The following is a 17,133-nucleotide window of genomic DNA, read 5'->3' as shown; positions in this document are numbered from 1 at the left end:
GCCGGGATCTCCAGACCAGGACCCGGGCTTTCTTCTTTTTCTCGCTCCCTCCAGTCCAGCCACTTGGAGGGCTGAGCCGGACTTCGCGCCAGGCCACGACCGAAGGGGACTAGGGTCCGTCTGCCTTTGGAGTGGCTGCTCATTTAGGAAGGGAGGGCGCCCCCTCTCCTTTTTGCCGTTTCTTTGCCGGATGCGCTTGCCTTGCTGTCTGGGCACGGGCGAGATCCGAAGGCTGGGGCAGCTGTAGACTTGGCAGCCAGCCCCGCTGCGCCCCACAAGAAGTGGGAGTCGGGTGGGTGGAGAGATCCTCTGACTTGGGGAGACTAAGGGTGTTTCTTCCCCCCTCCCCCCACGACTCCTGGATCTCTTTTTCTCCCAACCATTGGACGATGGAGAGGTCCTCGAGCAAGTCCTAAAATGCCGGTGATGAGGGGCCTCCTGGCTCCCCAAAACACCTTCCTGGATACCATAGCAACCCGCTTTGATGGCACGCGTGAGTTGACTTCCCACCTTCTCTTTTTTTAAAGTCCTCTTCCCTCCCCCACCCCCAAATCCCAACCTTGTTGTCTTGGCCTCCGTAGGCAAGCTCGAGGGCTGTCACGTCTAGTTGTTTCCTCTGCAGAAGACCTCCACTCGCTGGGAAAACCTCTCTCCAAAATAGGTTCAGGTCCCCCTCCCTCTTACCACTCACAATTCCATTCCTGAAACCTTTCATCCGAGCCAGCCTGGATGGGCTGCTCAAGGAAGCAGTGGTGTCAGTGGGTTTGCACTCATTCGAGCTTAGTGGCCTGTTTCGGAGGCAACACGATTCTTGCATTCAAAGCGGTCCTTCTGGGTGGGGAAGAGCAGAGCAAATTAAAACGGCGTGCGTGTGCATCGTGCAAGGGGACACATGCTGGGAATCTGCAACTAACTGTAGCTCCCCAGCGTGTGATGCACACGCAACACACTTGTGCATTTATCACATGTGGTGCAAGCCACGTATGGGCTGGGTGCTATTCTTGAGTGGGCTGCACATTCAGTCAGATTTCTCTCCCCCAAATCTCAATGGACTCTCCAAAAACCTATACAAAGGTTGTTGGCGTTTTGGTTTTTTTTATGGCTTGCCACTGGGGGTTGTCACTTATAGACCGTGGCTGCAGAAACAGTATACCTTTTAAAGCACATTCTTTCCCTCAAAGAATTCTGGGAACTGTAGTTTTGTTAAGGGTTGCTGGGGGGTATATTACAGTGCCCAGAATTCTTTGAGGGAAAGAATGTACTTTCAAGGTATAGTGTTTGTGAACACACTCCATGAGAGGGTTGCTATGCCTTTTAAGATTTGTGCTAAAGGTAGAATTTCATCAAGTGGAAATTCTCTCCCCCGCCCCCCGCCCCATTCACTGCACCACTGTGGCTAAGGAGAGCAGCAGTTAGTGGAAATCATGGCTTTTATGTCACTTACAGCAATCCCTGGAGTCTCCATTTGGTGACCCAAGTGATCAGGTATCAAAAATAGCTTTTTCTTTTTTTCTTTTACTGTGTTCAGGATCTTTTTCTTTCAGAATTTAGGCCTAGGATTCCTAGGGGATGAATATGCCCTTTCTTTCTTTCTTTCTTTCTTTCTTTCTTTCTTTCTTTCTTTCTTTCTGTGCTTCATGTATAAACCTGAGAATGCAATGTGTGAATGTGATGGACGTGTTTGCAAACCTGTGTCATGAGATACACTCCTTAGAGCGCCATTATGAACTGCGCTTTCAGGTTGTATACACTTGTGGGTTGTGTGGCATGTGAAATGGACCTTGGCTATCTTGCATTGTGTGCACCTGAAATGTGCACCTGAAATACAACAACCAGCTTTCTACAGACACAGGTCATCTGCAAGCTGCAGTTCCCTGTTGGGTCTACACTTGGCAGCAAACCTTCATTTGTCATCCATATTCTGTGTGAAATGGAGAGCTGGGCAAAGAGTCCCTTTTTTAACAGGACTGGGCTTTGGAAAGGTTGACAGTTCAATTTATGCCCCTGCCATTCTTTTATGGAGATAAGAGTGGTCTGTTCTGTGGCGTCAGAAGGGTGTAGCTAGAGATCTGATTTTTCATTTTGACTTTCTTCCTATGAGCTCAGGATGGCATACTCAGTGTCCCCCTCCTTTTATCTCTCACAACAACCTTGTGGGGTAGGTTGGGCTTAAGAGGTGATGACTGACTGGCCCAAGATCTCCCAGTGAGCTTCTCCTCTGAGCAATGGTTTGAACCTGAATTTCCTCACTCCAAGCCCACGACTGCAGCCACTATCCCGGGACTTGGGTCTAAACCACTGAGCCACTTGGGCTTGCTGATTGGAAGGTTGGTGGTTCGAATCCCCATGACGGAGTGAGCTCCCATTGCTCTGTCCCAGCTCCTCCCCACCTAGCAGTTCGAAAGCACACCAGTGCAAGTAGATAAATAGGTACCACTGCGACGGGAAGGTAAATGGTGCTTCTATGTGCTCTGGTTTCTGTCAAGGTGTTCCGTTGTGCCAGAAGCAGTTTAGTCATGCTGGCCACATGGCCCAGAAAGCTGTCTGCGGACAAACACCGGCTCCCTCGGCCTGAAAGCGAGATGAGCGCTGCAACCCCATAGTCGCCTTTGACTGAACTTAACTGTCCAGGGGTCCTTTACCTTTTTATACCACACAGTCTCTCGAAATAATACTGCAAAAATAATTATTTTCAACATAAAAATCTAAAGAATAGAGGTGAACTGAAATGGCTGGATGTGTGTGTGTTTGCTAAGGAGCAGGGTGTCCTTTTCGGTGAGGGAAGTGTCCTCTTTACCTTTTGTTGTGACGTTTATTAGTGTCTTCCTTTGGAGAGCTTGGAAGGCCACACTTTTGCTAAAATGGGGGCGAGTCAAGGGATGGACCATGTAGATTTAAGTAACGTTCCCCCTACTCCCCTTCCTTAAATAATTCAGGCATTGTTGAGATGGCTCCTTGTACTATGGAGAAGAATCAAGGGTTCTGGGATGAAGGACTGAGTCACACAACCTTTTTAGAGAGACTTTTTCATCACCAGATTGGCTCCCCCACCCCCACCCCGGTTGAGCAAGTTTGAATTGCCTTGTGATGACAGGTGATTTGACTTGGCAGCTCATGATCTCTATTCAAAGCTGTATACAATTAATTGCAAAAAAAACCTACAAAGAAACCACTACCATATATAAAATAATGCACCACTACCGTATAGAAAATAATGCACAACTTGAGTGTGTACCATGGTGTCTGTGTGGCTAACCTGTGGCCTGCCAGATGTTGTCCAACTCCCATCAGCTGCAGACAGCATGGTCAGGGATGATGTGAGTTGTAGTCTGACAACATCTGGAAGGCCAGGGGTTCCCCGCTTTCAAATGGACACGTATAGAAAAGATAAGGACATACTGAGTTTTCACCACACCAGCCCAAGCTAGGAACTTGTGCTTGGCTATGACTTCCCAATGACTGTGGCTTCTCACATCAGAAAAGGCTTGCATGTGTGATCGTCCCATGCGCCTTTCTACACCCAAGTTGCACATCAGTTGCTACATGGAAGTACCTTCTGGATAGGAATGGTGTGAAGTGCTCTCCTAAATTAGTACCAAATGCATCCTGCGCCCTGTGGCTGGCTATGTTTAGCTTGGAGAAAACAATGGGAGCAGACTTGAAATATTGGAAGGGTTGCCACACAGAGGATGGAGCAGGTTTTTTGCAGTGTTCTTCAGCCTTTAGTCTCCAGATGTTGTTGGGCTACAACACCCATCATCCATGGCCAATAGCTAAAGCTGGCTGGGGATGATGGGGATGGGAGTTTCACAACATCTGGGGTCCCAAAGTTAAACACTCTTCTAGAGGACAGGACCAAGGGGTGGAAATTACAGGGGAGCAGATTTAGGATAAAGATTAGAATAAATCTCCGACAGGCAGGAGCTGGAACAGACTGCCTCAGGAGATGATGGGCTCTCCTTTGATGAGAGCATTTAAGCAGAAGTTGAGCAGCCAACTTTCAGGGATTCTGAAGCGGGCACCTGCATTGCAGATTCTGCAGTGAGCAAGGGAGTTAGACTAGATCTGCAAAGATACCTTCCAACTCTGGGTGGTATCCGTCTCAATAATTGCAAGAGTGGAATAAATTCTAGTTGCACAGTTGGACTTTCCCCTCTCTCCTCCCCAGAGAATTCCTGGATGCCAAGATCCAAGGTTGGGACAAGTATACTTTGGCGAGAGAACTCCAGCAGAGATTTTAAATCACAAAATATGCAGCAAAGTATGGAGATATAGGCTATTAGGTAAAGGTAAAGGGACCCCTGACCATTAGGTCCATTCGTGGCCGATTCTGGGGTTGCAGCGCTCATCTTGCTTTACTGGCCGAGGGAGCCGGCGTACAGCTTCTGGGTCATGTGGCCAGCATGACTAAGCCGCTTCTGGCGAACCAGAGCAGTGCACGGAAACGCCATTTACCTTCCCGCCGGAGCAGTACCTATTTATCTACTTGCACTTTGACTCGCTTTCAAACTGCTAGGTTGGCAGGAGCAGGGACCGAGCAATGGGAGCTCACCCCGTCGTGGGGATTCGAACCGCCGACCTCCTGATTGGCAAGCCCTAGGCTCTGTGGTTTAACCCACAGCGCCACCCGCTATTAGACCTTTAAAATATGCTCTTGTGAGTTACAAAGCTTCCTCCTTCCCCTAGCATAGAAAAAGACCACACGTTTAGGTAAGTTTAAAATTGTTTACTTACAAACTCTCCAAAGGTCAGTTTCATGTGCTTTTCCATACTGCATCCAGGAAAATGTTGCACATGCAGTAAAACTTGCCTTAGTTACAGTGGTGAAAGTTCCTAAATTATTGGTATAGGAACTCAAGGAAGACTTTTTAGAGCCATGTGACTAAGCCGGAGCAACCAGTTCAGACCTCACATGCTGAGTTCATCAGGTAGACTGAGGTACAGCAAGAGGCTTGATTGCCTTCCTCCCAAGGCGAGGGGGAAAGACCTAGCTAAGCCTGGCAGGACAGCTTACTCTATGGCATTAACCCCTTAGTGCATAAATTAGACTTAAGCATGTTGGGTATATGAGGCTGGTTATCCCACAATTAGTAGGTGGTGGTTTTTGGTTTAAATTATCCCACTTTTTAGCAAGGAACCCTCAGGTCTGCTTCCTTGCTTTGCTCTGGTTCTAATTGAGTTAATAGGAAAGGATGAGAGGAGGGGAATGGATGGGGGGGGGAAGCTTTCCCTATTCTGCATTCTTGTGTGCATCCACACATGCACCAATTCCTTTCCTACTATTTTCTCGCTGTACCTCCACCTGACTTTTCCTATGGGAGAAGCACAGAGGCCAGCCCTACCATTGGGCAGTGGAGACCAGCCCATTAGGACAAAAGGGGTACTGCTCCACCAGCCTCAGCCTGCTCTCCTCCTCTTTAACCCCAGCCCTTGTAGAACCCAGAAGGGAGGAGGATGGTGACAAAAGTAGGAGGAGTTGCTCTATCAGTCATTGGCTCGAGCTTCCCTGCCTTCTAGTCCCAACGGCCAGTAGCCACTGCTGCCATTAGGCAGAGTGCAGTGACCTCCTCAGACAGCAGATGCTAGGGAGCAGTTCCTTGGCTGTTCCCTTCTTAAGAGGGCAGAGCTGTGTCCTGCACTCCCCCCCCCTCGCAGCCTTTGACCCTCAGGTGCAAGAGGTGGTGGTGGATACTATGACAACACTGAAATAACGGCCAGTCCAGTTCATGGAATGTTTGGTGGTGAAGGGGGGGGGATGAGGAAGGCACCATCTTGTCCTTTGCCTCAGGTGGCAAAATGTCTTGGGCCAGCCCTGAAGCAGTATTATTGATTGATTGAATTTATATACCGCCCTATACCCGGGGGTCTCAGGGCAGTTCACAGAAGAAAATCAAGATATAAAACCACAAAATACCTAATAAAAATAAAAACAACCCACCCAATAACACCCCTCCCCCAGAAAGAGCCACATTTTAAAAGGGTATGGGATGTCTCACAGTTCAACGAAAGGCCTGGTTAAAAGGAAACGTTTTTGCCTGGTGCCTAAAGGTGTGTAATGAAGGCGCCAGGCGAACTTCCCTGGGGAGAGCATTCCACAGACGGGGGGCCACTGCAGAGAAGGCCCCGTTCTCGTGTTGCCACCCTCCAGACCTCTCGAGGAGGTGGCACACGAAGGAGGGCCTCAGAAGATGATCTCAGGGTCTAGGTAGGTTCATATGGAAAGAGGTGGTCCTTGAGGTATTGCGGTCCTGAGCCCTTTAAGGCTTTATAGGTCAAAACCAGTATTGCTTTCCTTTTTCATCTGGAGAACCAAAGGAGGGAAGCTTTCGCCCACAAAAGTGGTTCCTGGTGTGGGCTAGTTTTTGTTGGTTTGTGATGGTGGGGCATGGGAATAATCAGTTGAATATTTCTGGAATAACAGCTCATCCACGCTTCCTTTTGTGCCATGCTTAAATAAAGTTTACCAAATAGAGCCTGAAGTAAAGGAATGTGTAGTAAGATGGCCCCTCACCCCACCCCAGGAGCAACCAAACTTCACAACGTCACATGTAAGCTTTTGAGATACACAGATCTCTTTCTCTAAAAACTGAATCTGAGGAAGCGTTCTGTGTAACTCGTAAGTTCTCATCTGACACAATACATTTAGATTGTTCCGTTTTACTGTATGAATGATCCCTATACGCTTCTCCTTTCCCTTTCCCTCCCACCTCTCAGCCACCCATTTTTCCGAATGTTTCCAATTCCACCAAGGGAGCTACCGCCACTTTGCAGGTGCCCCTAAGCAAACTATTGTTTTTCTTGTCTCCAAGACAACGTCCAAGCTGAATCATTTGCAGGTTGGTTATTTGGGACTGAGAGCAGCCTTACAGAGGAGCAAGGAGAGGGTACACCAAAGGAGAAATTAAAGGAAGCACCCAAAATGTACCGGGAAACTTTATCTAAGAGTATCAGCACACTACCCTGAAATCTGATGCAATGCGGGGTAGCATAATTAACGTTCCAAATTAAAGAGCATATCCAAGCTACAGGCAAAGGGCCCCTCTAGACCAGGTCTGGTCTTTTAATTGGGTGTATTCTGCAACAGGTTATTGATGCAGTAATAATGCATTTGTGGTGTATTTACAGTATTTTTCGCCCCATAGGACGCACCGGCCCATAGGACGCACCAAGTTTTTTTGGGGGGAAATAAAGGGAAAAAAATTTATTTCCCCCGCAGGCGCTTGTGGGGCCGGCAGCGGGGAGAAGCGCTCTTCTCCCCGCCGCCCGCCTTCAGATCAGGTCCAGGGACAGCGGGGAGACGCGCTGCGCCTCCCAGCTGTCCCCGGAGCTTGCGAGGCAGGCAGCGGGGAGAAGTGCTCTTCTCCCTGCCGCCCGCCTTCAGACCAGGTCCGGGGACAGCGGGAAGACGCGCTGCGCCTCCCAGCTGTCCCCGGAGCTTGCGGGGCAGGCAGCGGGGAGAAGCACGTGTCTTCCCGCCATCAGCCTCCAAACCACATTGGGAGACAGCGGGATGGTGGCGTTCCGCCTCCCCGCTGTCCCCCGACCTTGTGGGGCTGGCGCTGGGGCTCTCCTGAAGCCTGGAGAGCGAGAGGGGTCGGTGCGCACCGACGCCTCTCGCTCTCCAGGCTTCAGCGAAAGCCTGCATTCGCCCCATAGGATGCACACACATTTCCCCTTCATTTTTGGAGGGGGAAAAGTGCATCCTATAGGGCGAAAAATACGGTATACTGAGCGATTTACTTGCTTTATTAGTGGTTCTTTGATGCTTCCCCAATGTTAGTGCATTGCTGCTGTCTGGAAGTATAGCGCAAGAAAAGTGGGGCAAGGCTATCTGGAACATTTGTCTTATTTAAAAATAATAATACAGGGTTTCAGAGGAAATCAAGTGATGTGCACTAATGGGGGGGGGAGCAGCATGCCTGCCCCAAAACCTTTGCAGGTGCAAACAGTATTGAAATCAAAATCAAGTACAGTGGTACCTTGGTTCTCAAACACAATCCATTCCGGAAGTCCGTTTGACTTCCGAAACGTTTGAAAACCAAGGCACGGCTTCCGACTGGTGCAGGTGCCCCGGAAACAATAGCCGACAGCCGCGTCGGATGTTCGGCTTCCGAAAAATGTTAGAAAACTGGCACACTTACTTTTGGGTTTTCAGTGTTCAGGAGCTGATTTGTTCATCGACTAAGCCGTTCGAGAACCAAGGTTCCACTGTATAGCCCCTGATACCATCATGAGCACAAATAATCATGAATGCACAATAACAAGGATGGCTGGATGGGGCTGGGGCCCACTAGGAAGTTTACCACGCAAGTCCCACTGCAGTGATTAGCAACAGCAAAATTTCTGCAGAGTTTGCAAATTATGTGCCTCTATTATTAAAAAAAATAAATCAAAGAAGTGTCCCGTATTTAAAGACATCTCTCTTCCCTTCCCTTCCCTTCCCTTCCCTTCCCTGCCCTGCCCTGCCCTGCCCTGCCCTGCCCTGCCCTGCCCTGCCCTGCCCTGCCCTGTCCTGTCCTGTGAATGGATTAAAGTGGTGGCAGCCCATTTGGTGGTTTTGTTTGTTTGACCCAAGCACAAGCTACTTGGGACCAGCCCTCTTGGGAATGCAGTTTGCCCAGGGCTAGGATAGCCTGGATACCTCAGTTGGTTAGAGCGTGGTGCTGATGATGGTAAGATTGCAAGTTCGATTCCCGTATGGGACAGCTGCCTATTTCTGCATTGCAGGGGGTTGGACTAGATGATCCTCAGCGTCCCTTCCAACTCTATAATTCTATGCAGCGGAGTTTGGCCAGCTAGGACTTTCTGAGAAAAAGCTCTGTGTGTTTTGAGGGAAGTTGTAGGGGTGCGGGAGGGAGAATTTGCTCCGAGCCGAGCTTACTGTATCTTAAACGTACGCCCTGCAGAAGGCTTCTTTCCGCTTCACAAGTTTGATCTTCGAGTTCTGAAGAAACTCTTGCATCTTATTCCCTTAAGAGAAGCTTCCATGAGACAGTAGCAGCATCTATCTACCTCTTGCCCATGGGATGCGCTTTGCTTTGCTTTCCACACCACAGGAGACACACATGTATCACGGTCTCTCTCTGTCTCTCCCCCCATCCCTATGTTCTGCAGAGCTGCTGACCCATATTAGCAGATTAGCCTGTTCCCACCCATTGCACCAGACCCTTCTAGTCTTCTTCTTCTTCTTTGGCGATCACTCATAGCTGAGTAAGATTGCCTTCCATAAACACAGTTTTAACAGTGAGTCCGTAAGTGACTGTGGAGGCCAATTCTGGATCTACACGTTCTTCCACAGTGGGGACATAGGTTTCCGGGCGGGAGCTGATCACGGTGAGGGTTTGCCAAGTGTGCCTTCCTCTTAGTGCGTTTCTCCCTTTCATCCTGAGTTCGAGTGTCTTCAAACCTCATGACACCTTTGGTAAAGGCTGTTCTCCAATTGGAGCACTTGCAGGCCAGTGTTTCCCAGTTGTCAGTGTTTATACTACTTTTTTTAGATTTGCCTTGAGAGAGTCTTTGAACCTCTTTTGTTGACCACCCGCATTACGCTTTCCATTTTTAAGTTCAGAATAGAGTAGTTGATGATAATCCGGCATCCGCACAACATGACCAGTCCAACAAAGTTGATGTTGGAGAATCATCGCTTTGACACTGCCAATCTTTGCTTCTTCCAGTACACTGGTATTAGCTCGCCTGTCTTCCCAGGTGATGTGTAAATTTTTTTGGAGACACACCGTTGATGGAATCATTCAAGGAGTGGGAGATGGCATTCATAAGTGGTCCACGGTTCACAAGCATACAGTAAGGTTGGTAGTACAATAGCTTTATAAACAAGCATTTTGGTTTCCCTGCGAATGTCCCGGTCCTCAAACACTCTACACTTCAATCACTCACAGTACCAAAGGAGGGATGGCAGAAATCCAAAAGGAATAATGAGATGGCGGGGGTGGCAGGTCTGTAGCCCAGGAGTGCAACATCTGCTTTTCACAAGCCTGGATAGCTCAGTTGGTTAGAGCTTGGTGGTGATCACACCAAGGTTGCAAGTTTGATCCCCTGTTCGTATGGGACAGCTGCATATTCCTACATTGCAGGAGGTTGGGCTAGATCAGGCATAGGCAAACTCGGCCCTCCATATGTTTTGAGACTACAATTCCCATCACCTCTGGCCACTGGTCCTGTTAGCTAGGGATGATGGGAGTGGTAGTCCCAAAACATCTGGAGGGCCAAGTTTGCCTATGCCTGGACTAGATGTTCATCAGGATGCCTTCCAACTTTGATTCCTGGGTGTGGTTGGTGAGATCCCCATTGAAAGGCTCGAAGACCTCTGCCTGGGGGCCAAATCTTACGCTATATCATCACTACAGCACAGAGAAAAATGTACCGAGGAAGGAAGGAAAATCAATACCTGTGTAGCACATAATTGGGAGAAACTATTCCCAAATGTGATCCATCTTTCTTCCTCACTCTCTCTCTCTGAAGCAAAAGTCGTGGTCCCTGGGTCAGGCAGTGGCAACCCAGTGGAGAAAGAAGAGCACAAGCTGGCTGGCTGTAGAAGCGAATGCCTTTGAGCAGGCTCAGCTCTTTTCTATTTTCATATTATGTAGCTAGCCTGCTTACGCAGAGAAAGGTACTCTTAGGAAACCTGGGTTACAGGGCTTGATATCAAGTTGTAGAACAGATTTAGTGTGGGCTGTAGTGTACCAACAAGCCCTCTTTCTCCCCCTTGTTTTCTTTCTCCTCCCCTCCCCTTCCTCTCCTTGCAAAAGCAACTTGGTCACATAAACATTTTGGGAGGATATTTTCAGAACTCCTGTGCCCCGTGGTTGGAAACTGACATTGCAAGATACTATGAAGTTTTGGTTTCCTCCTCTCTCTCTCTCTCTCTCTCTCTCTCTCTCTCTCTCTCTCTCTCTGTGTGTGTGTGTGTGTGTGTGTGTGAGAAAGAGAGAGAGAGGGAACTTGGGCTGGTGTTTAAGCGGTGGAGTCTGTTGCATCTAGTCACCCTTTAAGGTGGAATGTGGAAGGAGGTAGCAGGCTCTAAGAGGTGCTATTTCACACCTACACCTGCTAGAAAGGAGAAACATTCAATGGTTTACCCCTATTTATTTTTTAAAAATCTGGTTTTTATCTTGGATAGCAGCTGGATTTTATTTTTAATTTTTGAAAAGCGGGATCTTGGAGAGCCACCACCATTCAAGGACCCTCCAGATGACCTGCTTAATCAGCATTCATCTTGCTCTGCTTGCACAATGCTTACAGACTGGTTAGACCCATGGTTCCCAACGTGGGGCACACGCTGCACTAGGGAGCAAGTCGAGCTTGTTTAGACCAAGTTAATGCCCTTTTAGGCTTCCTCCACATAAATAGGAGTTCACTTTTTGAATAATAAGATTAGGTTGGCATCAGGATTTTAGAGAGGCTTAGGTGGGGCATGGCCAAAAAAAAGATTGGGAACCACTGGGTTAGACTATGCCCAGTCTATGTTGAGTATTTGTTTTGATTTGTCCGCAAGGTTGTTTATACACCCTGTCACTTTCCAAACCACCAAAAGACTGATTCTTTTTTTAAAAAAAGTGGATTTGCTATGCTAGGGCAACAGAATGCTGAAATCCATTTTCACCGTGCAATTGCAATTGGATCCCTCCTGCAAAACAGTGACAATCTGGAGACACCCTCAGAGACCACAGTGCTGGATGACAGAGGCCAGTGGTCTTGCGGAGTTCTACTTCCTTATCTCTTTGCTTGGAGGTCTGCAACTCCAAACAGAGAGCATAGAAAGCTATGCAGAGCTTTGGTTCTTAAGTCTCACGCAGAGGAGGATTGCATGGAAGCTTGCCAGGAACAAAGGGCAACGGCACCGCTGTTGTTGCTTAAATTTGTCACACGGGTGTCCTTCCTCCACCTTTCCCCTTCGCTCTCCTTCCCTTGTATGGCTTGTCTTTTTAATTTGTTAGCCTGAGTGCAGGACCTGCCCCCATTTAATGGATGTGAATGGCTTTGGGAGACGTTTGCCTAGGGAGGGGATTCCGCCAAGAGGGGGATTCCACAGGGGGAAAAGCCCTGCTTCTCACACTTGCTCTTCTTTTTGATTAAAAGTAAATTAGGTACGTTCAGGCTAGTGTGCTTTTAGGTGTTGTTGTTGTTGTTTAGTCATTTAATCATGTCCGACTCTTCGTGACCCCATGGACCAGAGCACGCCAGGCACTCCTGTCTTCCACTGCCTCCCACCATCTCGTCCTCTGTCGTCCCCTTCTCCTTGTGCCCTCCATCTTTCCCAACATCAGGGTCTTTTTCAGGGAGTCTTCTCTTCTCATGAGGTGGCCAAAGTATTGGAGCCTCAGCTTCAGGATCTGTCCTTCCAGTGAGCACTCAGGGCTGATTTCCTTCAGAATGGAGAGGTTTGATCTTCTTGCAGTCCATGGGACTCTCAAGAGTCTCCTCCAGCACCATAATTCAAAAGCATCAATTCTTCGGCGACCAGCCTTCTTTATGGTCCAGCTCTCACTTCCATACATCACTACTGGGAAAACCATAGCTTTAACTATACGGACCTTTGTTGGCAAGGTGATGTCTCTGCTTTTTAAGATGCTGTCTAGGTTTGTCATTGCTGCTTTTAGGTAGACTCTGGCTTTAGCAAGGCTGTCTGAGCTAAGATTTGAAGTCTGGAGTTTCCAGTCTAAATCCTTTGGGCACTGGACCAGATGCACCCATTGTCCGACCGAGAAGATATTTTGAACTACAACTTCCACCATCCCTAGCCATTGACTATGCAGGTTTCTGAATTTTGGGCGTTGGGGTTGGGAGGTTTTGAAGTCCAACAACATCTGGATTTGGAGAATGCTGCCATGTTGCAGATGGCTACTGGTTTAGGGGGAGCATAAAAATTCATACAGGATCACCCCATCCCATGAATTTCTCTGCCCATCACTGGGCAGAGAATCCTTGCTGAGGATTCTCCAACATACAAGCAACCGATAAGCCATGCTATCTAAATGAAATGTCCAGCTTCAGAGCCAGTTACTGGGGGACAAAGAATGAGGGCAGCTTTTGAGTTCATGTCCTGGTTGTGGAGAGATCAGATTTAGTCACTGATAAATAGTTGCAGGGTTATCGAAGGACTGGCCCTTCCGCTAACGCCACGACACTGTTTTCGTACGTCCCTTTCATCAAAGAATTTTCCTTTCTGGATGAAGCATTCTGGATCCACAGTATATTAAGGTCTATGGAAAATGTCGGGTCAAGACAGTTTCTCACAAATCCTTAATGCTCCATGCAATATATTAAGGTTTATATACTATTGTTGTACTGTGTATTTTGGGTCTATGGACCACAGTAAAACTGTGTGTGTTTTAAGGTCCACATCTAGGGTTGGCATCCATGTCCTGGGAGAGGCTTGGTTTGCTTTTAACAGCCACATATTATGTGGAAATCCAGAAGTCATGTGACCATTTCCCAGCGATGCTGTAGTATGAAAAGCTGCACCTGCCGGACTTCTGCCTACTTTTTCTGTTAAAGGCAAGACTCTACTTGCATTCTGCTGCTGGTTGGAGCATCCTGTTGTTGTTATTTAGTCGTTTAGTTGTGTCCGACCCTTCGTGACCCCATGGACCAGAGCACGCCAGGCACTCCTGTCTTCCAGTCTCCCGCAGTTTGGTCAAACTTATGCTGGTAGCTTCGAGAACACTGTCCAACTATCTTGTCCTCTGTCGTCCCCTTCTCCTTGTGCCCTCCATCTTTCCCAACACCAGGGTCTTTTCCAGGGAGTCTTCTCTTCTCATGAGGTGGCCAAAGTATTGGAGCCTCAGCTTCACGATCTGTCCTTCCAGTGAGCACTCAGGGCTGATTTCCTTAAGAATGGATACATTTGATCTTCTTGCAGTCCATGGGACTCTCAAGAGTCTCCTCCAGCACCATAATTCAAAAGCATCAATTCTTCAGCGATCAGCATCCTAGCATTTAAAAATGCATGTTCTCCCCCCCACCTTCTCTAAAGCAATTTAAGCAGTTCCTATAACAATACTACTACACTGTGTGTTTGTTTTTTAATTTAATAATAGGGCACACCTCTGTAGCATGTATAAGATCATTTAAATCAATTGGGGCATTTTAAGAGGGGAATACTGTACATTTGCAAATGTCTCTAGGCATGGAAGCTGGGGGGAGCGCGACGACAATGCCTGCATCAATCTATAAATAAATGATCCCTCCATGTAGTACTTAGTAATATCGCTGCAGTTGGGCTGCTGTGTAATTTGAGTAATCTGGGTCCATCTCCTGCACCCTTTACTGTTATTTTGGGTGGAATTAGAACTCTACCGCGGCGACATGAACACGCACGTTGAACTCTGGCATTCTGTGCCCGCTTTGTACAGTGTGGTTTGTATCTAATGGTCTTTCTGGATATATTTTTTTTAAGGTGGGGTAATAGTCTTGAATGAGACGAGTGTGCTGCTAGCCTGACCTGCTGGTATATTTTTAAATCCTAGGAGGATTAGAAGTGGGAAAATAAAAGTATTCAGAAAGAGAGGCTTTTGGGTCTTTTTCCTGTTTCCCCCCTCACGTATCATTATCACAAGGGTTAAACTCTGCTAGATGCAGAGAGATGATCCCTCATTAGCGGGCATTGCAAATGTGCCTCAGCTTTGAGATGAGCTGATATTAGCTCACACTTTTCCTTCCTAATCATTGGCTAAATTAGTCAGATTTCTGCAACACTGATAGTTACCATATCTCCCTAAAGAAGATACATCTGCTATGTTAAATATGTGTGCGTGCATATGCGGAAGCATAAACACACACCTGTCACATAAAACAGATGCAATAGGTGCAATTCTATTTTTTTTTAAAGATATTTATTAAAATTTTCAAAATATTACAAAATGAAAAAAGAAAAAAGAAAAATACAAAATAAAAATAGTTAAAAAACAATTCCATCTTTCCATCACTTATCTTTCATTTGCTTGTTTCCCGGACCTCCTCACACCTCCCTTTTTGTATTCCAGTTCAATTTGTTTCAATAGGTGCGATTCTATGCATGTATCCTTGGAAGAGGGACACGGGTGGCACTGTGGGTTAAACCACAGAGCCTAGGACTTGCCAATCAGAAGGTCGGCGGTTCAAATCCCCGTGACGGGGTGAGCTCCCGTTGCTCGGTCCTAGCTTCTGCCAACCTAGCAGTTCGAAAGCACGTCAAAGTGCAAGTAGATAACTAGGTACCGCTCTGGCGGGAAGGTAAATGGCATCTTAGTCATGCTGGCCACATGACCCAGAAGCTGTACGCCTGCTGCCTTGGCCAATAAAGCGAGATGAGCGCCACAACCCCAGAGTCGGCCACGACAGGACCTAGCCGTCAGGGGTCCCTTTACCTATCCTTGGAAGAAGGTCCCACTGTGTTTAATGAGTTTTACTTTCAATGTGCATAGAATTGCAGGCCATATTGATAGTAACTGCTGTGGAACAGTTGCCTCCCCCCCCCCCGTGCTGCGGAACAGTTCTGCGCTCTTTGCTTGCTTTCTAGGCTTGGGTCTGAACAGTTTCCCCCCCTGCCTCCAAGGGAAAACTCACTCTTTAGTGGTAGCTCAGAACAAATGGCAATCGGGGGCAAATCCGAATTTCCGTTTGCTCTGGTTGAATGCCAAAGAGAGGTTTTCCCTGGAGGAAAGCAGCAGGACATGGCAAAATGTGGATAAGCTTTGAGAGACGGAGCTAGACATCAGAAACTCTCCGGTTTGAATGTTACCTCAGCTATAACCTGAACTTTGCGGCCTTAGACACTGCCTCTCAGCCTCAGTCCTTCCCTGTGAAATATTGTGGGGGGGATAATTATACTAACTTACCTTCCAGGGTTGTTGTTGTTGTAAGGAATACTGCAAGGTAATGTACACAGGTAGCGCTGTGGTCTAAACCACAGAGCCTAGGGCTTGCCGATCAAAAGGTCAGCAGTTCGAATCCCTGCAACGGGGTGAGCGCCCGTTGTTTTGGCCCAGCTCCTGCCTACCTAGCAGCTCAAAAGCACATCAAAGTGCAAGTAGATAAATAGGTACCATTCTGGCGGGAAGGTAAATGGCGTTTCTGTGCGCCACTCTGGTTCACCAGAAGCAGCTTAGTCATGCTGCCCATATGACCCGGAAGCTGTCTGTGGACAAACGCTGGCTCCCTCAGCCAGTAAAGCGAGATGAGCACCACAACCCCAGAGTCGTCCGCGACTGGACTTAAGAGTCAGGGGTCCCTTTTCTTTAATGTACATGAAGCCCTTTGAATGCTTAAAAGTGCTATCGAAAAGTTAAGTAGTAGTATTCTTATTCATTACAGGAACATATGGTGTAAGTAAACCCATCTCCTATGTTTTAATGCTGCACAATGCTATTTTTATATAATCCACTTGGAGATTTTCTTTACAGTCAAACGGTAGCTGCATTTCATTAGGTAAAGACCGATTGAATGTGTTCTCATGCCTTGAGAGCTTACACATGAGCAGAGCCTTTTAAAGCCTTTGGAAATTTCCTTACATAGTCTACTATGACATGTGTTCTTTGGGGAGCGCATCCTCCCTCCTCCCTCAGATCTGTGGGGGAGGCATTGCTCCATGCGCCACCTTTAATGGCAGCGCCACTGCCGCCACCTCCGCCGCCGCCGCCGCCTCCTCTTTAGTGGTGCCCACACTCCAGAAAACTTTGCAGACAGAGGAACGTCTGGCCATTTCACTGTCGGTTTTCTGGCATTTAGTTCTAAACATGGCTAATTCTGGAAGGCTGTTAAAATAAATAAATAAATAACACTGGCTGGTGACAGTTGGTGTTGGGCTTTTTTGGGTGTGTGGGTTTTTTATTTTTTTATTTTTTTGCCTGCCAGAATGCAGGTTGAGGAAAAAACATCTTTGTGTTTTTATTTATGCTTTGCTCTATTTTTTGATACTGGGTTTTAAATGTTTAGACAGCATCTTGAGAAGTAGAGACGTCACCTTGCCAACAAAGGTCCGTATAGTTAAAGCCATGGTTTTCCCAGTAGTGATGTATGGAAGTGAGAGCTGGACCATAAAGAAGGCTGATCGCTGAAGAATTGATGCTCTTGAATTATGGTGCTGGAGGAGACCCTTGAGAGTCCCATGGACTGCAAGAAGATCAAACGCATCCA

The 17,133-nt window shown here is 47.6% G+C and overlaps 1 protein-coding gene across 1 annotated transcript in view; it reads left to right on the top strand.

Moving 5' to 3' along the window:
• Positions 1 to 391: 391 nt before the first annotated feature.
• Positions 392 to 17,133, top strand: part of KCNH3 (potassium voltage-gated channel subfamily H member 3) — a 67,968-nt gene continuing 51,226 nt past the window's right edge. Inside the window, exon 1 of the mRNA XM_053375224.1 lies at positions 392 to 493. Within this exon, the coding sequence (XP_053231199.1) occupies positions 418 to 493 (76 nt within the window). The 5' untranslated portion in view covers positions 392 to 417. The remainder of the gene's footprint in view (positions 494 to 17,133) is intronic.

The sequence above is a fragment of the Podarcis raffonei genome, chromosome 2 (assembly GCF_027172205.1).
Source record: "Podarcis raffonei isolate rPodRaf1 chromosome 2, rPodRaf1.pri, whole genome shotgun sequence".
NCBI lineage: Eukaryota > Metazoa > Chordata > Lepidosauria > Squamata > Lacertidae > Podarcis > Podarcis raffonei.
This window is presented reverse-complemented; position numbering and strand designations above follow the sequence as displayed.